The 24,296-nt window shown below is 39.8% G+C and overlaps 2 protein-coding genes across 3 annotated transcripts in view; both read right to left on the bottom strand.

The window, feature by feature from the left end:
* Positions 1–5,953: 5,953 nt before the first annotated feature.
* The window catches only part of LPCAT2 (lysophosphatidylcholine acyltransferase 2), a 29,917-nt gene continuing 11,574 nt past the window's right edge, over positions 5,954–24,296 (bottom strand). For both annotated transcript variants that reach the window (XM_082770381.1, XM_082770382.1), the window contains 8 exons: positions 23,507–23,541; positions 21,304–21,358; positions 18,138–18,220; positions 17,470–17,595; positions 16,616–16,769; positions 9,830–9,928; positions 7,874–8,015; positions 5,954–7,615 (listed from right to left, as the gene is read on the bottom strand). In XM_082770381.1, the coding sequence (XP_082626507.1) occupies positions 7,371–7,615; positions 7,874–8,015; positions 9,830–9,928; positions 16,616–16,769; positions 17,470–17,595; positions 18,138–18,220; positions 21,304–21,358; positions 23,507–23,541 (939 nt within the window). In that variant the 3' untranslated portion in view covers positions 5,954–7,370. The remainder of the gene's footprint in view (positions 7,616–7,873; positions 8,016–9,829; positions 9,929–16,615; positions 16,770–17,469; positions 17,596–18,137; positions 18,221–21,303; positions 21,359–23,506; positions 23,542–24,296) is intronic.
* Positions 14,048–15,469, bottom strand: CAPNS2 (calpain small subunit 2). Its single transcript, XM_082770336.1, has one exon. It carries the CDS (start codon positions 15,206–15,208, stop codon positions 14,339–14,341), a length of 870 nt encoding a protein of 289 aa, XP_082626462.1. The 5' UTR covers positions 15,209–15,469; the 3' UTR covers positions 14,048–14,338.

Below are 24,296 nucleotides of genomic sequence, written 5' to 3'. Positions count from 1 at the left end.
CCCCTCATGAATATTTGATCTATGATTTATTTATCTGCCCAGACTCGGACTAATAGCATGTCAAATGCTGCCTGTTTGTTTTCCTGTTGACATATTTCTATCAGCGGTGTCTTCTGTCTTATGGACAGGAAAATATTAGCAGACTTATAAAACAATGGTTTAACGAGAGCAGTTCTTTGATGTGAGCTAGATGGACTCCACTTGGGAGAATAATAAGCGATTAGGTGGAGGGGAGGGTCTTTTGTCTGCTGTGAAATTATTCACATTAGGCTGGAAGAAGAGTAAATCGAGACTGACCGACTCCAGCAGAAGGTCAGACACTGACGGTGCTGGCAGGGCCGTGTCTGCGAGAGCAGGGCTTGCCTGTGTGCCCTCTGAGATGGCCATATGGAGACTGCAGGGCGTGCTTTTGCATCTGGGTGTGCACCACAGTCATGCCAGTAAGAATCTGTCAGGCTTGGTATCAGGGAAAAGGCTCGGTGATAGCAAGCAGGTCCGAGAGAACTGCAGGAGAGCAGTACGAGCATTGCCATGGGGAGAGATGCTAAAGGCATGGCCTGAATAACCCGTCAAATCTATTTCGGCATTTCTTTTCATGGTTGGATGCTGAGCTCGCCTTCCTGCCTCTGAAAAGAACCATCAGTGGGAGTGTTAAAGCAAAGAATAGCAAATCGGTTATTGGGTTAGGGGCACGGTGAGCACTTGTGGGTACTTCTCCTGATGAGGAGTCAGAGCACCTGGATTTCCATCTCCACTCCCACATACCCTCCCGAGTAGCATTAGGCAGGGTTGTCTCTTTCCTTTTCCTTGCCTATTTGTAAACTGGTAAACGTTCAGGAGGGATAGAAACTCTTCTTATGTGTTTTATACAGTACTTAGTTCAGTGGCTGTTTCATCTTTTAGAGATGCTGAGGCCCACTGAAATACAACAAACAATAAAAGAGTTTTGTCAGAGGTGTCTTCCCCATTACTAGGCGTTTTCTGAAGAAACTGGCTTGATTTGCTCCACAGCTCAATATTTCTACTAAAAGAGAAGTTTCCACTATAGAAAGCCTAGGATTTGGCCTTCAAAATTGGCAGTAGGAAAGGCAGAGACAAGAGCTCCTGCTTGTATTTATTTCAAGGGCTGGCTTAGGATTAGTTTGGGGTTAGTGGCAGTCCAAACTTGCACTGGGAGGGGTGAAAGTGCTGCAGCGTCGCTCTCCGCAGCGCCTATTGACAATGCACTCTTCTGCTTACAAGAGACAGGCTGTCAAAGAAATGTAATTAAATAACATGATGGAGATTGGCATGCTTTCATTCAAAACAGCAGCGTCCCAAATCTAAACACTGAACTGATTTCTGCTTTGAATAGCTGCTGTCCGTCCTGGCTGGTTATCTCCAGTTTCAAAAAGACTTCCGTCGGGGAGGAAAACAGCTCTCCTAAAAGCTGCTGGCAGAGCTGCTCTGACTCCTTCTAGTCTCCTGCACTTTTTCCTGTTCGTTTCTTTTTTTACGTTTTAAGAAAACATTCAGAATTTTCCTGCAATCTTTGATATCGGGAGATACGAGCAGAAACACAGACTTGTGTATCTAATTGTGCACTTGGCCTTATCTTTGTCTGCAAGGCTGATGTTTACCTTTGGAAAGGAAATAATTCTTTTTGAACAATTCTGGACTCTAAGCTTTCATCATGGCTTTCCAATTTGTAGCGCTTTGCTTCTAGTGCCCTGTCAGATGCTTGGTGAAGGTTTAGTAAGATAAGTCCTTAACAAAAAGAAAAAAAATACATATTTAGAAGAGAGCTCTCTTTAATGATAATCTGAGATGATCAAAACGTTCTCGATAAGCCGATCTTTTACATTCAGTAAGGACAATGCTAAGACACTGCAGTTAAGCAGGAACAAGCAGTTGTAAGAAGAGAGAAAGGGGACTCTGGCTGAGTAGCAGCTCCTTCAAGGAGGATCTGGGGCTCACAGATTGATGGTAGTTGTACGTCAGCGGGCAGTGCCATGTTGCTTCAGCAAAGCCAAGCCTTACACGGGGCATGCAGAAGCAGAGATGTTGTCTGCAAACTGTACGGAGTGTAAAGAAATCTGTCTCCTCTACCTAGGAATGGTAGGGCCAGAGCTCAAGTGCTATCTCCAGAAAACCTAAATGCAAATAGCATAGGTCTGGAAAGTGCCAGCTGTGAGGGAAGAATGAAGGAACTTCTTCTTGGCTTAGCAAAAGAAGGCTGGGAGATACAAGAGTGGAACAGGCGTGATGCTAATCTCTGAATATGTGGATGTACGGAGATATAAAGGAAGATGCTCTGCAATGAAGTAGAAAATGGATTCTCTTTGAGCAGGGTGTGAACAAGACCTCATGCCTTCAGTGCAGAAGAGTTCAGGCCTGACCTTGAGAAGAGCTTTTCTAGCAGCCCAAGTGGTTATGCAAGGCACTAGGTTGCTGGCAAGGCTGTGCAGTCGTCCTCTCTGCAGGTCTTTAGTGACAGCTTTCACCTAATGAATTTTCACTTTGGCAGAAAAATTGTGTTTGCTGGGTTATAGGAAGGGAATGATTTTCTGCACATGTTTACTGGGTATTCTTGCCAATAGTAAGTGAAAAATAAGCTGTGTAACGTTTCCAAAATGCCTCAGTTTTGCTAGCAATTCCTAGAAAACACAGATTCCCTTAGCTCCTGTATAAAAGCCATGCCTGGCTTGAAGGGTGCAGTATTTTGTTTCAGGATTTATTAATACTACAATGCAAAGTAACTGTAATGTGAGAACAGAGGAGGGACATATATTTCTTTCAACCTGTTGCACTGGGGTTCGTGTGTGTGAACAAAGACAACACTAGGTAGTGTCTAGCTAAGGTAATGAACGATTTCCTGTTATAACATGTCCCGTGTCTCTACAGTCTCACCAGTCAGGCTGTGAATATCTTAAACTAGGAGGATGGCACAAAAAATGAAAACTTTCACAAAGTTTAATTAATGGTGATACTGTTTTCCTTGGTGAGGGGGATCTAATTCTTACCACCATTAGCAATGGCTTACCATAGATTTTTTTCATGTTTTCTAATTATTAGTAGTATTGTGTGCTTTTAATAAGCTCAGAGGGTCTCAGCGATGGCCACAGGATAAGCATAAACTTAGTGCTTACAGAAGTTGGGTCCTTACATGACCCTTCTCTGTTTCCTTTGTCACGGCACTAAACCTGCTGTGCTTCTTGAACTTTATCTGAATGAGTGCTGCATACTGTATTTATATCAGACACACTTTTTGTTTGCATTTTGGCTTTAGGAAATGTCAGAATCAATCTTATACTAATGAAATGTCCAAATTTCATCTCAGCTATCAACATAGCTGCTAATCCTATAAAATGTTTACTTTCTGCCTCTCTGGCTATGTATAGTAACAGAGAGTCTGCCAACTTAAGCACTGCTGACAAACGTCTCCCTGCTGCTAGTCGGTCTAATAAATGTTATTTCATTGAGTAAAGATTTAAAATTAATTAATTAAATGTCATTACAATCCCTTACAACCTTTGACAAGTTTGATCTCACTGCAGACCAGTAAAGGTAGCTACCTGAGTGCTGTGTCAGTGCAGCCAGGATCTCACGCCGTTCAGTAATGGTTCATGTTTTCATCTCACAGTTTCTTAACTTTAATCATTGTGGAATACAGCTTTTGTTGGTGGTGCCCGTATTTTGGGGGAAAATGTGGAGGGAGACAGTAGAGGGAAAGGTGGGCTGTTCCAAGTAAGGCAAAACAGAGGCAAAAGGTAAGCCCAAGGCTGCTGTGAGCATGGTCCAGCTGTCCTAGCAAACTGTACTGAACGTAACCACAAAGCTCCCAAGCCTTTCACAAAATAAAATGATGTAATTTTTTTTCCTGTGGCATGCTCAAAGTGAGAAGTCTGTAAGCCTCAGCGTGCAACTTAGGGCTGCTTTGCTTGCTGAAGGCTGTGCTCAAACGTTTCAGGCTGTCCACAGAGCAGTGTGAGTCTGTGTGTTTGTCGCGTTTAGTTTCTAAGCTTCAGGCCCTGATCTGCCACATCCATGTATCTGGAGTAGCCCTTGGCATCTATGCAACCACCACCAGGAGCAGGAGAATGGTAAATGTATTTGCATTGGCATAGTGCCTGAGGGATTACCCAGGAGTAGGGCCCTGGTCTGTTGACCACCATAACAAAGATCTCAACAAATGTTTTTGAGACTTCTGATACCCAGGAAATGCTTTGTTTTAGATGAGAATTGCTAGGGCAGATAACAGAACCCTTCACTTTTAATTTTCTCAGATCAGACCTTTCCCTAAGAAATCAGCCTCTGGAGTGGCCAGTAGAGACCCTATTAATTCACCCTCCTTAAACAAGTTAGTCAGGATTTATGGTATTAGTATCTTCTCTCTTTCCAGGTGAACAAGGAAGGTCTGGTTTTCTGGGTGAGCATCCATTGCCTGTCATGTGTTCAGGAGCAGGAATCTAACTTTAAAAATGTAAATAAGATCTCTTCAGACTGATTGTATGTACCGCATGCACATCGTTATCAGAAAACGTGAAAAACAGCAGCCCATGGGCATCTGTTCTTGGGAATTAGTTGTGCTTTCCTCTTGCAGTGGACGGTTGTCCTCGTCTGTTTCTCACCCTTGCTGAGACTGATGGAGTTTGTGTAAGGTTCACAGTGTCATACTTAGAGAAGGTATTGTCATCAAATCCATGTTACAGCAGGACAGAGCAGTACTGATTTAAATCCATGATGTTTCCTATGGTGGCAAGAGACCATAGACACCTTTCTAACTCTACTGTACGGGACTCAAAATGATCCTTAAGCAGGGCTGCTTAGACGGGATCTCACATGTCAGGAAGTCTCACGCAGCGAGGCAATGCTCTGTGCAGGAGCAGAAAGGTGTCACTCCTCAGCGCCTGATGAAGAACCATCTTCTGTTTAGTATTTTTAGCCTTCTCTTTCTGTTCAGTTCCTGCTCTGCCACTTAATGCAATGCCTGTTTGTTGCAGCCTGCTTTTAGTTTGGTCCTTTTAAAAGCTTCCTGAGGCACAATGATGCCTAGAAATTAATGTATTCCCTTCCCGCACATCAAGCAGATGTGTGTATATTGAGTTAGTGTCTCTAACGTTTAGCTGAGTTCTTTCCAGAGGATAGTTGAATCACTGCTACGTACCAAACCCATTTGTGGCCTCTCCTCCTTTAACTATAGCGAGATGTAGATTTATATATACGGTATTTTTAGCTTTAATTGCCAGGCGTTTGTGTGACTTGCATGTATTTATAAAATCACCAGTCCTCAATGTGCTGCACTAGTGGGCAGCACAGTGCTCCAGTTGTTTAACGTGGCTGGATTCAACAGCAACACGTGTAAGGCAGCATCAGCAGTCATGGGCCTGGAGTAGTTGTTATCTTTGCCCACTCATCTTTTTCCTACTGGCAGGAACAGAAGCCTTATTTGAAAAGGTTACAGCTGGTTGAGAAGCTGAGGAATTCACTTGAAGTGATAGGCAAAAGCATCCTTGCCAAGGAATTAACGTGCATTTCACTTAACTGTACAGCCAGGTTAGGGTATCCCCTGCCTCTCATTCTCTCCTGATGTTCAAATCACACAAAGCCATGTTAGTTACTTCTCAGTAACCGTGGTTGGAGTCGCTCATTTTACATACAAATGGTGATGCCTTATTTTCTGCCAGAAGAGAGGGAGATCTTTCCAGATACCTGCAAGTCTACTTTGTATCATATCCCTTCTTGCTGAGGCAGTCAGCAGAAGTAACTCTTTGGAAGAGCATCAGTCTTGTCCTACATTTTTAGCCATAGCATAAGGAAAAGTGCCTTCATACTCCGAACTGAAAATACCCACTTGGAATTGCATTGTGTTTAGCAAAGTAAGACATCATAAGGATGATTTCCTGGAAATCCCCCCAGCACCTCACGATGGAGTGCCCTTCTGACTGTACTAAGAAGACATGCATTGTTCAAGTAAAGTCTTCAAGTAAAAATATAGATTTATTTTAAGCACGTGAAACATCAGGATAGGCACAGTTATAAATACAGAAAAGATTAAATGTGGCAATACACTTGGAGCCAGAAAATGCAAACAATAAATTAGAGGCAAAGCTTGACATTTCAAATATGAAAACCAGCTGAAAATTGGTTCTTTTTGGTACTAGACATTCTAGACTTCGCTCACCTCAATTTTAGTTTGAAAATATCCTGTCATTCCACTCCAACTTTTTATTAGAAGCTATTTGCATAAATACCTGTATATTTAAAATGCTGTATAAAGTGCATTCAAGTGAAGGACAGAAAAAGGAAAAGGCTCCATTTCCAGTGCACTAGACGGGACTGAGGCAAAACATACTCAAATCATTGACCAGAAAGAGCTTGGTTTTGAATCAGACCCTACAACCATAATGAGTAATGGCACAGTAATGCAAATATGGTTTCTAGGAGACCATTTTAGAGTAGGTATAAACTACTGGAACTATGGTTTGACAGCATATTTACCTTTCAAGTTTTGCAGAGCAAGGTCACATTCCTCTGTTGATAACTATTAGAATGAAAATATGCTGAGTTTTGAAATGTTCCTCCTAATGTGGTCCTGAACAGTTGTTATTGTAAGCAATATTCTATTTATTTTGAAATAGTCCATTAATTCTTGGGTCTTATTGTCTACATTTTCCTGTGATCTGTGAACTGCTATCTTGGAATTCTGATTAGTTTTCTGTTGTATAGAAATGCAGCCACTTCCATCTCTAACTAGCCTGTAAGCCTAAAGTTGTTACTGTTAACATCTCAGTGAAATAGCATGTCCTGTTCAGAAGGTTAGGCTTTACAGTTCACAAGTAGTTAAGGGAAATCTAAGGACAACTAAAAGAAAACACCAGCTTCAACTCTCAGCTTCCTGTAACTAATTTCTGTCTCTCTGAAGAAAGGCTAAGGGATATTTGCAAATTAAAACACTCTGGTATAATTATTTTTTGCCTTAAGACGTGTCAAAGATGTAGAAGAATTGAGCAGCACCAAAAATTCTACCTGTTTTTATACATTGGGACTCCTCAGTCTCTACTGTGAAAGGTCTTGTCAGTGCTGGAGCCTTTTAACCCTCTTAGTACATCTGTTGCTTTTGTGGAAGCATGAACTTGGAAGACAGTGAGCAACCATTCCCAATGGTGTGATACTGGCATAGAGGACAAAATAATTACAGTGTTTTTTCCCTTACACTCAAACAGGAATAGCTCTTCGAGATACGAAAAGTAAAAAAAAAATAATAATGAAACTATATATATATATATTTTTGAATTGCAACTTTCATCTCTTTTTTCTCTCAGTTGTGCTTATGAATAGGTAGGGAAAACATTCTTGTAGAATTCAAGAGATGAATTCTTCAACTGTTCTCAGTCATCCTTTTTGTCTGAGGTACCTGAGTTATCCTCTTCATTGTCTGCAGGACAGACTTTATTTCTTGCCACTGGTCTTGTTTCTGAGACTGGGACTGCATTTCCAACTGGAGTGTATTTGGCTTCAGGTGGCTGAATGTCATCTTCCTCCAACATACCTAGCTGGTATCTCTGTAGGTCTAAGTATGTAGTAAACAGCTTGGCATATTCTGGATGCTTGAGTGCAAAGTCTTTGAATTCATCTGAAAAATACAAAAAACACAGATACTATAGTGTGGCAACAGAACCAAAGAAAATTTCAGAGCCTGCTCCTTTTAATGAAGGTGATCTCCAGTTAGGTTTTTCTGAAGCATCTCAGACATATGCAAAGTATCTGGGTCTGTGCTGCAACAGTTTTCCCCAGAAACTATATGTAAACCAGCAGATATTTTTGGGAAAAAGAGGTGTCACTGTTGGTATGACCACCAGAGTGCTCTTCATTATAAAAGGATGTAACTTACCGTAGGACAGCTTCCCAGTTTCATCTGCATCTATTTCTTTAAAGAGGTTAGAAACATCAAGTTCAGGAACCCCCAGAGCTGACTGAATGATACAAGCAAACTCATTTTCCGTTATAGTGCCATCCTCATCCAAGTCAAAGAGCTGGAAAAGATGTAGGTGTAGAAATGCTTTAGCATTCGTATGCCTGTGAACCTTCTGCATACAAACCAGCCACCCATACCCAAGTATTCAAGTATTCGAGAGATGATTTGTGAACAATGCCTGGGATTTGAAAAGTTGACCAGCTGACTGGTTCCACCTCAGCTACCTTCTCTTACAAGAGCTTTTATGTATTTTCTCTGGAATAATACTAAGCAGAAATTTAGAAGAGCAATGTACATGCTGTAGTTGGGATTAGAATATTCTGTACTAGGAAAAGTATGCAGCAAACCTGTGAGAGTAAAGAAATCTCACAGCATTAGCTCTGTAAGAGAACTTATACAACACTTTAAAACAAAGGTTTATGATAATTGTCACTGTGAGCTATACTGAGGGTCTGTTGGATTCAACCACTCTATACTAGCATATCTTAGGTTTTAGCCTTCCAATTTAGTCTTCCAGTTATGGCACATCTGGCATCTGATAAACCTGCCATAGTTTACGCTCCGATGTAAAATACCTAACTTCTAGTATATCTGACCTGTCACCCACTAAGTAATTATTATAATTAAGAGGAATTTTGGTGACTGGAATGCAGGCAGTGCATGTACACTGATCATACCATCCTTACCAGCACAGCGACAATATGCATCTGCTATGAATCACCCCCTTGAGAAATACAAGGGATGGATGGCTGTAATTCTTAAGCACTTGCTACAGGCAAAGAGTCCCATTATGAAGGACAGTACATTTAGTGGCAAAGAAAACAAGTAGCAAAAGAAAACCCATAGTGCCATTTCAGGACAAAATGGACTTTTTACCAGCTGAACCAGTCATTTCACACTAAAATTGGGAATGGCAACGAATTACAATTTTTATAATCAATGCAACTGTTACAGTACTGAAGAGTGTAGTCTAGAAAACAAAAGAATAAAGCACCAAAGGCTTGCTTCTTCTGAGGAATCTATAGTAATAAACCATCCTCCAGAAGCATCAACAACTTTGAACAGCTGTGGCACTTATCTGCAAAACAACCATAATAATGGATTGCCATAAAAATATGGGCACTTCCTGAAATCAATATTAAAATGTATACAGTTTAAGATGAATATGATCAATATCTTAATACAATGTTCAATGCTGTTCATAAGAGGACAGTGGTGGGTAAAATACCTGAATCTGTGTCAAATATCTACTTTAAAAAAAAGGCACTTAGGCATTTTTGTGTTCAAAGATTCAAAAATGGGCATCTCTGGTTCCATGCTGCATGCTTGTACTTGGGATGTGAAAGGTGCTACCACTCCTCAACTGCCCAAACTATCAGGAAACCATAGGACAAGCAAATATATGATCTCTGATGCAGCCCAATTTTGGATGTGCCAGTCCTGAATAGCCCTTCTTGATTCCTCTCACCCCAACCTCCTAGGCTGTTAACAAGAGGGACTCTACTGAGTGCTTGACTCAAGAGGATATTGTTACAATAGTGTTCCAACTATTGTCTACTTGCGACACTGAAGAATCACAGCAGAAAAAAACCTCAGGGGAAAAAACTGCAAGTGCTGCTGAATCATTTTTGGAGTTAGCCTGCCAAGTTACATATTCATTAGTGCCTTCACATGGCTTTTGAAACCCTTTTCTATGAAGTTGATGCCTGCAATTCTCGCCCTCCCCTTCACACTCTAAATGTCAATTGGTTTAAGAGAATTACTCACATTTGCATAACAGATTGAAGCTATAAACTTATGATTTGAAAACTAACAGATTCACAGTCAGTCTTGATTTGTCAGGTTTGTAGATTTACACTAAATTGAACTTACCTTAAATGCCATCTGAATAGTCTCTTCTGTGTTGGCTGGGTTACAAAGAATAGACAAACCAATTACATACTCTCTGAAGTCGATGGTGCCATCTCCATTCTGAAACCAAAATATATATGGCAGGAGTTATGGCTAATAGTGCAAATCACTTTAAAAGCTGTTGTACTAATCAACTATGCAACATGCACTAAGACAGCTACAACATTAAGGGCCTTTTTTCTTCCTGGATAAAATACTAACAGCTTTCAAACTTTGTGTAATAATAGGGATGAAGTAGCAAAATAGAAATTGATCCCCAATTTGGGGCATCAATAGGTATCAATTTCTATCTTATAAACACACAAGTGAAAAGATTTAAAACAACTTAAAACAAGGAGATTTTCTTTTGCGTATGGCCTCCAAGAAACCCCTAACAAGAACTGGAATACAGGTGCTTAAGGGAAATGGAACCGTTCATGTAGCACTATCTCAGACTAATGCAACATCCTAGAATAAAAAGGGCAGCAGGGAGGCTGTTGCCTTGAGTTAATTCTTCCTAAGAACCTTCAGCAATAAAATATACGCCAGCAAAAGTACAGCCTGACGACGCAGTAAATCAACATGGTCTATCTTAAGCTTTTCTTTGAAGCAAATGCATTGCCCTACATGCTGTTTTGAAGCAAATACATTGTAAGCTAGAAATGCAATGAGTTAATTGTAGCAGCCTGTCTGATAATTGCAGTTTTGACCTGAATGAACATTTCCACACGGTAACTACACAGCTCTTTCAATTGGAGCTTTCGTTGATGGGATTTGTGATTAATTCCATGTAAGCTGCATTGTATTTCCAGACAGGGAAAACAGTAAACGCCCACTGGAATACATGTTTAAGTCAGTAATGTTCCTGTGACCACACTGAAAGTTTTCTTGATGGTTTTGGGAAACATCCAGCCTAGGGAAGCAGCCATATGTTAGCGTTGGTGACGAGACCCAGAGCAGCTAATGAAAGCATAGCTGTGATGACTCGCAGCTCATAGTTTGGAACATTCACAGTTAAGGACATTCGTCAAAAACATTTAAAAAGCAAACAAAAATGTAAAGCAGAGTTCCTTTCATGGATAATGTGCTGTACATTTCAAGATTTTTATTTTTTCTTAAGTGGACTCCCTAAGTCTGAGAACGAACAGCACAAAACATTTCAGCCAAGTGAAAGAGGGGTGGTCTCCTGGGTAAATCTGTAGTGAACAGCCAGAACTCGCTTCTATTCCTGGCTCTCCCACCAGCTTCCAATGCCCACTTCAGCATACCACGCTTAACCTTTCTGTTCCTGGTTTTCTCCTGCTGACTAGTGGAATATGGAGCTCCCCAGTGGAGAAATGCTAAGGCTGCTCTGTAGAGTGCTTTGGAAGTCTTGGGCTCTAGAAAACAGGGATTTCTGTTAGTGGGATTAGATCTTAAGATAGTTGTTTAGCAAAAACATTAATAGTTTTAAGTCTGGTGCGTGTCAAGGGATACAACTTTTGTCAGCTTTTAATCGTTGGAAAAGGGCAGTATTCTCTCCTAAATGCTGTTTTATTTAATAATCAGTTGTGTCACTGTGCAGCAGAGGTTCACTTTAAGTATTTTGGCCGTGTCGCAGTTCTCCTAATTATAAAAGCCCTAGCTTTGAAATGTAACATTATAAACTTAAACTCTTAAGACAACTGAAGCAACAATGTAGATTATAATTGTCCAAAGGGCTTTGGAATATTATTTTTGGACAGTTTTATAGATTTCATTCTTAGCAAAGGATTGTTTGATGGCATTAGAATATATAAACATACATAAAGTTAAGAATATTTATCACAGAAAAAGAATTGGACAGTAAACTTAAAATTAATTCAAAAACAACTTTTGAAATTGGTAAACACAGCTTTGGCTGCACATGGAAAAATGACAAGAGCTAACAAGGCTCACGTTACTCTACTTAAAGTGTTAAAACCCAATAATCAAAACTGAGAGCAATCTGATACAGAGAACGCCAGCAGCTTGAGTATGAAATGAAATTACTATACTTGTAAGATCATGTTGTGACTAGGTTTACTAAGCCCTAGGATGCTGGCTAACTTCCATATGCTCTGGCACTTTGGTTAAGGAGAAATGATAGGGTTTGTTGCCTGGGAAGAGAGATGGAAGTAAAACTGAAAACACTGGAAAACCTTCCATGTTTCTGTAGCACCAGCACAAAAGAGCAACTACAACAGTTGTTGTACACATACCTAGCTGTGTTTGCAGCCGATACACCCAAGCGTATTTTAAGGAATCGTGAGCTAAGCTCCAATTCTCTAAATATCAAAGTAGAACATGTTTATGTGTTTTTAATTATATTATTAAAATAACCAAAAGAGTGTAGGCTCAACAGCCCTGGTTTTCTTAAAGCAAACAAGTTTTCTGCTACTATCTGTGCTACAGCATGTGGGGTAACTAGGGTTTTGATGTAGTTTTTATATAATATAATGAACGTTACTCTTTGGAGAAGGAAGTTTCCACTGCCATAAACAGTCTCCATTTATGGCTGCGCAAGGAGATCAAAGCTAGATAACCAGTTAGCTTTAGGCAGCTGGCAAAGCTCTCTGCAAGACAGATGCAGTCAGTAAAATTCAAAATACTACTGCCCCGAAACTCGTATTGTACAAAGGCGACAGGAAAAATGAAGTGCACATGTGCAGTGGTCATTCCTGTTCTGATTAGCTAAGTAAACCTCGAGCTGGCTACAGGGCTACCAGAGAGAAGCCACAACTGGACCACCTGGAGAGGAACTGCACTTGCATGGCTCGTGTTCACACCCAGGCTCATTATATAAGAGGCTTTTGCTCTCAGTCAAAAATTTCAACTGCCTGTTGCTACATGCAAGTTGTATCTTGTCAGAAAGGGAATTCTGAAGCAAACCTGGTAGGGTGGTGCTCCCCTGGAGGCATCACGTTTTCTCTCAACACCCACTTTTCTGTTACTCAGAGAGCCCAAATGCCCCTGTGGATAACTGCACTTTTCCATTGAATACATGGGGTGAGGGTGAATGTCATTTGAAAGGGACTGACTTCTTTCATCACAGTTTGAGCCAACACAAGTATTTTTACTCTTTGTGTTACCTGGCTTGGTATTAAACACAGTGCAGGAGGAAAAAGAAAAAAAAAAAAGAGCAAAAGCTGTAAGTTTCTTCCTAAGTTGCAAGTAAAAAGCTGTTGCAAGCATACCAGGGAGGAGATTTGATCAGTTTGGAAAATACTTGGCCGAGTGCAACTCTAAGATTTAAAAATCAAAAGTATGGGAATGTAGAAACCAAACCAAACCTCAGTACTGCATTAGCATCCAGTTGCCTTGCAGGTATTGTGTGGTATTTCTGTTAGTCACCGATGGAGACATTGCGAGGAGCAGGGGCATTGGACTCCTACACATGGAGGCTGTGCGCAGCTGCTGCCTGCTCCACTCCTGGTGTCACATTCCCATCGGGCAGCACACACCCTAGCCAACTTGCTTTTAAAGCAACCCTGCTGAGAAATCTTCCTCGTTAGTTCGCAGAACAAGAACTGTTTATCCTCAGTTATGTATTCCTTAATTCAGAAAAATACACCTTTAGCAGTTGGTGTTATTTCTTGTTGTATTACTCAAAATTCAACATCTTGAAACTCTGCCATTAGCCTGAGTGGGATGCTGCACCCTGATGCAAAGTTATGTCTGATAGCCAGAGGTTGATTTTGGCTGGCTGGCTGCTGTGTGACTGCATTACTACGGCAAGCTTCTCTAAATATAAATGTAATATTTTAAGTTGTTTTCATTATAACTACAATAAGGTTTCAAGGAGAGAGAGAAAAGATACGGTAATAGAGTCGTAGGAAGGAGAAAAAGGTTGTAAAAGTAGCCTTATATGCCTTCAATTTTGCCCTGGCTAGCAGGTAGAAGTGGCACTTCTACTCAGGTTTTGTTTAGCAGACAAGCATGAAAAAGCAGAAATACGAAGGAAGTAAAATATGATTATGTAAATTCATTGATCATTATAGTCATTGAAACTTTAATGTTTATTCCCTTGTTAGAAATAACTGCACAACTTATGAATTCATTCAACTCTACTGGTGACTGCCTTCAGGCAAGCAGAGCTTTATTTCAGCTTACTGAATGCTGACAAATTGGAACAGTAACATCACAAAACCCCACCAAACTTAGAGCTTTTTAAATAATGGCTATATTCCTATGCAAGCCTGCTTTATGTGAGGAAATAACTAAGCTTTGATCCTTCAACATATTCCCTCATTTCAGAGTCTAGACATAGCTTTCTGAGACAGACTTATGCATCTGCACAACTGATAACTTGCACAAACCCTCCAGAATAGCAGACTAACACATGCACAAGAGGAATCACAGCACTTAAATCTAAGCTAAGTACCTCTACCTACATCTACCCTAGAATAAGGAAAAGACTACAGCTTGATAATACAGGATTGCAGTCTTCCATGTGGATCTTTCAGATAAAGCTTATTCTTCTTTGCTATGCTTTCACGAATACATGGTCAGCTGCAGCCAGTCGTCAATGGTTACTTTGATCTGCCCACTTCCATTTTGGTCCAGGGACTTGAAGGTCCGGAACATGCTGTCCAGGCGCACCAAGCAGCTAACGAAGTTGTTAAAATCCATGCTACCGTCCTCGCTGGCATATCTGCGCACGATTACCTGGCAGAGCTCTTCGTTCAGGTGGAACCCAGCAGCCCGCAAGGCCTCCGGCAGCTGAACTCTCCCAACAGTGCCTGACTGGTTGGTATCATACTGCTTGTATACGCACTGCCATTTCTTGATGTTGTTCCACAGATATTTGAACTCTTCAAAGCCCAGTTTGCCATTTGTATCGTTGTCCATGACTGCTACCATGCTACGGCATGTGTCTAAGCTGAAGCCATCTGTCTTCAGGTCTTGATGTCTGGAAAGCACTTTGTTCAGGATGTCCCTTAGCTCGGTAGCAGATACTTCCATATCATCTCCAGCCAGCTGGACAAAAAGGCGACGGAACCGTCTAATCTCCTCGCTCTCATGAGCTTCAACATTTGTAAAATGGTTGTAAGGAGGTGGAGGTGGCTCTGGATTATACTGAGCTGCTGCTTCACTTATGAGATTGACAAGACCTCCAACAAGTCCTCCAAGATTCCCTCCATGTCCGCCTCCTGTGAGGAGACCTCCAAGGCCACGTGCGAGGCTTCCTCCACGGCCACTACTGCTTCCTCCACTCAGCAAAGCTTTAGCCAGGAACATTGCAAAGATTTTCTGAAGGGAGTTACTCAGAGATCCAGTGCTTCTGTAACTCTCCGAAGCCGTATTGTGTCTGAGCTGGGTGTGGGCAGAACACAGCTTATCTGCGTGCTTAGACTTTACCATGTCTGTGCATGTCTTCAGCTGCCAGAGTTATCGCAGATCTCAGCAGTTTCTGCCAGTCATTGATATGCCTCTGCTTCTTTCTTCTTGTCTGCATATTTAGCTTTATGAGATTTGATAAATCTTTTTAGCAAAAAACCTGAAGAGACTGAAAGCCAGAAAAGACAAGTCTCAAGAAACATATTCTCATAACTGAAGCAGTTTGAAAAGAGCCCTCCACCTTAGTGTGACCATTTCTCTGTAAAGCTTCTCTCCTAAAGATGAATACAGGGAAAGCTTACTAGAGTCTCAACTGTTCTTGCAATATTTTATGCCTTCAGCTTTTTGGTGAATTGTGCATTATGTTGCAAATTCCAGTCACTGAAGCAGTTGTGCCAGAAAGGGGAGGTGAAAAGAGTCTTGATTGCCTTTAATTATTTTGGTTGCCACACTGTACTTCTCTTACATTTGTGCTGTGCTTCAGAACTCAGCTATGTGCTCATAGGAGCCAACAGTCCAAGGCGAGGAGGCAGGAATGGAAAAAGGATGAGTGCTTTATCTGCTAGAGCTTCTGTGCATTCAGCAACTACAGAAATACATTTGACATATCTATTTTAAAGTCTGTAAATCCTTTGTATTTGGGAAAATCCTGGAAGTTCAAATCAACACAACAACTTGCCCTCCCAAGGACAGGTGTACTGCTAGATCTAACTTGACTAGGAAGAGTGATGCTGCATTAGGAAAGCTCCCAAGATGAGAAACAAACTGGTTCATAAGCACTTCCAGTAAAACATGCTGCTTCCAGTGTAGCACATATGGGACACATACAGTAAGATGAATTCTACACTGTACTCTAGTTACTTAGGTTTCTGGTGTAGTCAGAGGGGCACATCCACACAGCAATTTTCCCTATCTTCAGGGACAAGTATAAAATATGGAGAAAAGCCTAGATGATCAGATTAGCACTGGCACATGCCTTCTTTATGGTTGGAGACAGGCAAAAGGAGTTTTTACAGTGTCTAATAGCACCTTTCACAAACACAGCAGGAACACACTCTAGTTAGCTTCAATCTGCCTTAAATTATCTACTTATAACTACAGCACTTAATTAAGCTGTCAGAATGTAAATGAGAGCAAAATCTCAGTAGGCAAAAGCAAATATTCAGCCACTACCAGCGTGGAGATTATCATCTGGTGATGGTGGTGCAGCAACTTGTTCCAAGACATGGCTGTTAACTCACAACTCCAAACTGACCAATTTCTTTCCATCAAAACAAAAAATGGTAACTGTATGAGTCACCCGTCTAGCTTGTGGAATTGCTAACCAAGAAGCATTTACTAAGCTGGATGTAATGAATTAAATATCCTTTGGGATGTAGTTCTTAACAAAACATTGCCAACAAATCTCCAGCCAGGTAACAGACTACTCACCCTATCGAAGAGGTGAAACAGCTCTCTGAGGACATCTGAAATAGGCAGCTTCAAGTACTCTGAAAACTCCTCAATTCCAATTCTTCCCCCTTTGGAAGCACTTGCAATAGCAGCAAAGGTATCCAACTGCTCTCTGACGTGATTCCATTTTAGGCTATGCAAACATGAGGGAGAGGAGGTTTTTCTATACAGCAGATCTTGAACAGATGGAATTTCAGTAGGAGTTATTATAGTGTTCAAAGACAAAAAATAGCCAAGAGTGTGAGTGTACAGCACTGGAAATGCTGTACTTCCAGGCTGATATTTTGTATGAAATCAGCAATTAAGGACTGCCCCCCCATGGCCACTAGTATTAAAAGCAGCCAGTTCTATCCTTGGCTATTTCAGAATTCCTTAGATTACCTTCCCAAACCTATTATCAACAGGCTAGTCCAGTGGAGATGTTTTGTTTTCATTGCCATAAATTCAGGTATAACATTATTTTGCTACGTTAGGTGTTACTGTGAATATTTCTTTAACAGAAGGGTATATATCGCAACTCTGTTAGCTAACTCTCTACCCAAACACTAATATTGCTGCAGCCTGGGAAGCATCTGATCTCTCTATAAAATTACAGCTCTGCACTTTGGTAAGAATAATTATGATTGCCATGTAACTACTGAAGATTTTTCCAGACGGAGTTGTATAAATAAGTGTGTGGCACATATGTAACAAGTCTAGATTCACAGTGCACAGACTTTATATTTGACCACAGCCATGCCAGGTCAGTTGTCAGGTCACTTTTCTTTTTATAGATGACAAATGAACTGCAACGTGGCAGTAATTATTACCACCAACAGCTTAACTTCCCTTACTTGAGTTTCTTGCTAATTTTGGTGAACTCCACCAGCCCTGCTTCCATGGGCAAAGTTAGCTGTCCTGCTGAAATCATCAGTCTGCAATCTTCAAAAGTATGATCAGTGACTGGCACGTTCAAAGCACTGAAAAACAAATTAAGAAAATTAAGGAAAAAGAAAATCAACTTATTATATAAAAATGACCTTGAGTTGACTGTTCCTGTTCCCACCACCTCAGCTTGGCTTTGCTAATATACAAAACACAAAACGATAATTCATTCTTGCTTTGCTGAAGGTAGGATAGAGCAATACATTTTGTGAAGCCATACTTTGAAATGTTATGGCAGTGTCATGATGGTTTAAGATTTACAGTCTTGTAAATGCATTCCAGTAACCTTAGAGAACCATTTACATATTCTTGTCAAGCAAGTAAGGCAGGATTTTACTTCAGCTTTACATGTTTTGAACATATTATGTTCCAACATAATCTGCTTTATGCTCTACATAAAAGCAATCCAAGGGTGTTTTGGTATAGGAATTTGACACCTATGTATAGCACATAGGACTTAACTGTGTGACAGTGTACCTGGAGTACGTGGCTAGGATGTGTATGAGCATATATCAAAGGATATATGGATAGATATGAAAGAAAAGTTCTCTAAGATTTTATTTATGACGTTACATACGTTGCCATGGTTTGTCGGACTCTGTTGGCAAAAAGAACGGGATCTTTCTTTTCTTCCTCAGTAGGCACATGAACAGGCAAAAACTGAAAGAAAGGAGTTATCTGATCAATTTAGAGTCACCACTTTATTAACAACACGGACAGTTTCTTATTATTGTCTGGAATAGGGGAAAAACAGGAGAAAAGGTCAGCCATGCAATGAAAGAACTGGACACTAGAGGTCTCAACTGCTTTAGAAACAACTCGGGCTCACAAACAAGATTAGTCCAAACTGCTTCTTAAAGGTTGGTAGAAGCAGTTTTAAAAAAGAAAAATTAAAACTCCAAAGAAGAAAATTAAATACATATGTAGTTAGAAAATTAAATGCTGTGTCTATAAGAATGCACATCTGAAATCCTGTACAATCATTTTTAAAGATTCCTTATAAATGATGTTATTAGTGGAAAAGTATGTGTAGGATTTGTAAGTTTTTTTTCCATACATGCCACAGTAGCACCCAGTACCTGTTAATTGTATCTGTCAGGATGTGATCGATAAGTTTCCTGTAAGTTTCTCCTCTGTGGTAAAAATGGGATCTTAGCTCTGAATTACCAACAGAGCGCTAAATGGATACTGATGCTATAAAATTGTGCAACCCCAAGCAGAGAATAAAAAAGCCCAACAAAACAACCCACTCTTTTCCCAAGCTCGGAAAACAGAGCAGATATCTAAGCAGATGTCTATTACAGCAGGTGTGTGTGCAGGTATGTATTCTGTTCTTCCTCCTTCAGTCTACAGAGTGGTCAGCTGCAGCTCAGATTCCTGTACCAATTCTCATTTGTGATTATCAGTTATCTCACTTACGCTGCCTCTCATCCCGCAGTCCTGCCCTTCAATCCTAGACTACAGCAATGCTAGAAGTGTAAGATGTTGCACACTTCACTAGCAGACACAGTTGCTAAATAGCTGTCAACATGTTTCTTCAGTTTTTTATCTAGTTGTTGGTGATACACTACCATAATGGTAACTACATCCAACTGGTAACTATAGATACAGTCCATCCTGACCAGCCTTTTTGTCTTTGATTTTAAAGTATGCTGCCTCTTTATGACCAAAACCAGTAAGTTCATGGAACAAGTTATCTGTCAAATAGCCATAACAATTCTCTGTTTATAGCCAGGAGTTTTCTCTCCCGGAAGGACAGCAGGGGCCCAGCAGTTCACACGAAGTTTTGAGATTTCATTCCTTCTACAAGGAGCTTCCAGCTCTGTTCAAGGCTGACACATGTCCCTGCTTATTACAACTCCCCTGCAGAAGTCATGTAACCCTTAGGTTGAGGAAACACAGATACTTTGTACACACATGGAGAACAGTGTTATCACTGGGTAAGATGAGAAAACAAATCTGAGAAGTTTATCTGTGTAAACATGGTTTATGGTCTTGTAGGTGGTCATTATATCATTTGAGGCTGAGGTCTTGCTCAGGCAGCAATTTAGATTTTTGGTAGGTGAAACACCACCTCTTTTTCAAAAAACCTGCCTACCACTAATTATTCATAAAACCAGTTTGCCAGAAACCAGAACAGGAGGTAAAGAATTTGGTTTCTTGGCCTCCCAAGGAGGCATGTATGATCTCACACACACCCAGCTGCTTATCGGGTGATGACTACTAAGTATACCTTTGCTGTCAAATTGCAATCCTATAAGAAAAATTCTTCACAGCACTTTCAGTATCAAAAATTCTTCTCTGATTTGCTTTTGACCTGGTCTATCTTCTTTCAGAATTTTCCAAATGCTGCAATTTTTGCAGCCATAAAACTCACGGCCATGTTCACTGTTTAATTGTCAATATACACAATTTGGCTAGATACTTCCTCGGACTGCAATTCTGCATCATGGTTGATACACTGTAGGAAGAGGCAGAGCAGTACGGATGGGAATGGAGAGGCTGCTTGTTCACAGCATGTGGCAGTCCACTGCTAAAAGGAGTAGTCTGATTTCCTCCCTCTGCAGGTCAATCTGCCCCTTCTCTTTGGTCTTTTGGTAGGACTTTTGCATCAATGATTTGCAATTATTTTCACCCTGGGGACACGTGCTGCTGTGAAAGCTGTGTATTTCTTCATGTTTTGGTTTCACCTTTGGGAACAGAATTTATTTTCTAACAGGCAAGTTTGAGTTCCATTCTGAAGTAGGAGGAAATAAACCTCCTACTGGAAGGGCTACATTAATTACTTCTTGTTCCCACGTATATGAATTACACAGGTATGTCCTTCTGTGTAAAATCATGGGGAGAATTCTATCTTTAGTACACATTCCATAAATATAACTGTTTATTGCATGTATTATAGTATACAAGATGCTCCCTTAAAATGAATTTAACTGACAACAAAGACTGTATTGCTAGATTTTAGTAGCAGCAACACTGCTTGTGTTCAGAGAGCTCTGCACAACTTTGTGAGTTCTGTATTTTTCAAATAAGCAGCAAAAGCTGTCTGAATTTCTCCCATTACTCAGGTCCCTAAACCAAATTGCTTGATACTGACAATCTTTGGGGTCTGTCATGGAATGTGAAGTACAACCCTTAAAGTGATCACAGCTGTTATCTGGCTCCTCACGACTGCATTCTGAACGTTGACTCTGACAGGAAGCAAGCTGTTAGAGTAAGTGTACTGCTGTTATGAAGTGTGTACTTTATGTCAGTTGTCATTCGTCTGTCTGTGTGCTCTGCTACTGATTTTACTGATCAAGGCTCAGCTTTCTCCACAGTACAAACACCAGAGTCCTTGAGCTCTTAGTTGCAGAAGCCTTTTAGAGTTCAGCCTGGGAAGGTGGTGAGGAAGACAAAGAGGTTTTCAAGGCAGCAGGGAAATGAGAAGGTGGGAAAAAAAAGACAAGTTACCTTTACTAGTATGTATTATAATTGTTAAATGGACATAGCAAGTTAGCAATGATTTCACAGTGCTTTAAAAATAAAGGCTTTTCTGCCAACTTTCATTTAGGAACGCATCAGGTTAAGTGATACAGAGATGCGGACAAGAGATCTGAATATATTTTCACTGTGGTACTGTTCTTGTTGCTGAGACATTTGTTTATAGATCACTAGCAGTGACTAAGAACGTGAATTTATGCTGACGTACGAACTCAGTAGGAGTTACTGAATCTTAGTATAAGATTATTTTTAATTCTTACCTCAACCTCTACTCTTGTGAAGAGCTGACACATCGTCATTACAAATAGCTCTTTTCTGCAGGTGGAGAAGAGAGAGAAAAAAAAAGACAGTTATTTTAAAAAAAAGTATTTGCAGATGAAACATTCTGAAGCATTGATGAAAACACAGCCAATATTGGGCGAGGTTTTTAAGTACCTTGCAGTAAAGTTTCCTGAAATGTTGTTTGATGTTTTTCTATAGGGATTCTGCATACACTGGCTGCCTGCTCACTGGGCAGGCAACCTGTTATCAGTTGTCATACTTATTAACAATACTATACAATTCTTTGGCTAGCAAAATGTGTATGTGTTATTTTATCTTTAAAGAGGTGAACACATAACGGATTTTGAAGCTTTAAGAGCTTTGATTCTGAGAAGCAGCTTTACTTCCCTATCTTTTATTCTCTTATCTGCAAAACAGCCAGTAACTTCCTTCTGCAGAACTGAAGCAAGGATCTGTAACTATTTGCTACCCACTTTGCAAATTATAGTCATGTTTACACAAATATGTTAATTAAGTGTCAGTGTGTCCAGGACCTTCAGTGCTTTAAGAAATGGACAAGTTTTAACAGGTAGGGAGAGGAAGAAGCTGGGAAAAAGAATAAGCATATCCACTTCTATTTATGACTTGTTCACTGAGATTTTTAAGCAGAAATGTACATTTGCTCTCCACTTTAAATCATGTAAATTAGAGTAGGAAACTTTAAAGCAATCTTTCTTCTGTTCCTGAATTTGAAAAAATAAAAACGAGAAAAAATGCAAAACTAAGTGATCCTTTTTGCTCTCTGCAGGAATCCACCCTTAATGCTTGATTTCCTAGTATGTAATTTTAGGCATGACACTCAGTAAAACACAAAAATAGAAAAGTAACAAGTGAAAGCAGAAACTGGGTCAGGAGGTTTCTGAGAAGGAGACTGGTACTGTCCATTCTGGCTGCAATACCCAAGGTGTTTTATGAAGACTGCAAGTTCTGCATTTTCCCTCACAACTAAAGACAATTATTTTAAATCTTTGAGTATAAATGCTTCGTTGGAGTAATCTATAGTATGCTACTGAATCTGTACTATATATTACTATCAGCGTGCTGATAACTGACAGCAATAACAAGAAAAATCTAAACTAAAGAAGATGGGTATTTTCATCTAAGTCAGCTTTCAAAATGTCCATTCTATAAGTTTGTGAGTGGTAGGATTAACTAACGATAGCTTAAAAGACACTTTTAAGTAGAGCATTTAAAATGCGCCACTTCGCTAGTTCAGATATGTCTCAAATCAGTTGTCTGAAAATTTTAGTCACATCGTAAATCAGTAGTGCTGCACTTAGATGCATTACATATTCCACATGAAAGTATGGTCTATGAATTCTGCAAATCCACGTAATGTTCTAGTGAGTGTTTATGAGCTGAAAAGTGCTTCCCAGACAGTAATTTTGGTATTTTCAGTACAGTTTATGGAAGTTTTTTAATAAAATATTTTATCATATCAGAAGACCACCTGTATTGCCAAAAAAAAAAACAAAAAAAAAACACAAAACAAAACAACAACAACAAAAAAGAAAAGCAACAAAAAAACAAGACCCATAGCCAAAATGGTCTGTTAAAACATTTTTCATTGTTTAATTGTCAGAAACTATATTTAGCCTCATCACTGGCATCTCAAGCAATTGCTTTTGTTGAGTCAGGTAAAAGCAAAAATAATCCTACATGTCAGAATAGAAAGACAGGGAAACATAATTGTTTTGCCTGTCTTCTTCACCTATTGTCATGTTATTCTTCAAGGAAGGTGTGGAAAAAATAGATGGAGGGGATAAAATAACATTTATTTTCTCTTGTTTCTATACCATGTAGGAAACTGTTAATATCAATGGTCTTTGATGGCCACTGATTGTTCCCAAAAGAAAAAGAATTTCCAGTTTTCCCTTGGTCTAATGTAATATGCAAAACATAGGAGAAAATTAAACAAAGCAGTGGCAGAGATGGAAATAATGTTTTCCTGTTTGAAAACTCCTCCTCTACCCGTTCAGATATGAAATCTACTGCATGACAGCATTATCTCCAAGAACTTCCCCCTCATAAAAAAAGCCACGTAGAGGATCATGAGTCTTAACTTTGCCCAATCTGTCTGGCAGACTGTTTAGCAATGGGGAAAAAAATGTGTGTAATTTTTAGTAGGATTAAGAAACTTACAGTGAATAGCCTTGCCATGTCCAGGTCACAGTATCCTAAGGATAAAAATAAAACACAGAAATGTATGACAAGATGAGATCAAAGTTAGAGAGCAGATAGGTTACAACATAAAATAGGCACAAGTTTAGTAAAAGCAGGTGATGGTGTTATAGTGCTGTAGTGAAAATAAATAAAGGTGACCATATGTCTAGGATTTCTTGCTGTAAAAAATTGGAAATAAGCATGGCAGACTTGTGTTCTATCAACAATTAGGAATAAAACTTCAGTGGTTATTTAGATGTTTTAAATCATTCATTCTCATTCATTCTAATCTAAACAACAGAAGTAGATAAAAAGTACCTGATAAGTCTTCTGAAGTGGACTTCACAGTCCACTTAGAAAGGCAGCCTCCTAAATACGCTGGACAAGGACGTAAATATATATGTTATATTGTCCCTAAATGTGTTTTCAAGGACATCTCTGCATAGGTAATCTATCATGCTTTTTCTTTGTGTTTTTTTTTTTTTTGGCTTTGCATTTTTTTCTTATTCTATGTTTATTACTTCCTATATATAATTTTTACAGCGTGTGCTGCAGATCCTTACATCCTATCAGTGAAATGCAGTTCCAGTCCCTGTTAAGTGGTTCACTGTTTTGAAATTGATCTGCAAAAGGATTTTACATAGGAATCATTGTAAATAATAAATTAAAAGTTTGGTCTTTTCTGGATTTGTGTGTTGAGCAGGGAATTAAAAAAACACGTTAACAGTCGCTAGACTTGTGTCCCAGTATTACACCTGTCAGTGAAATG

This window comes from Aythya marila (assembly GCF_965140915.1).
Source record: "Aythya marila genome assembly, chromosome: 12".
Classification (NCBI taxonomy): Eukaryota; Metazoa; Chordata; class Aves; order Anseriformes; family Anatidae; genus Aythya; species Aythya marila.
The sequence above is the reverse complement of the archived record's forward strand: the minus strand, read 5'-3'. Positions and strand labels throughout refer to the sequence as shown.

Excerpts from the sequence above, each read along its gene's own strand:
- CAPNS2 (XM_082770336.1), bottom strand. The coding sequence starts at position 15,208 with ATGGTAAAGTCTAAGCACGCAGATAAGCTGTGTTCTGCCCACACCCAG.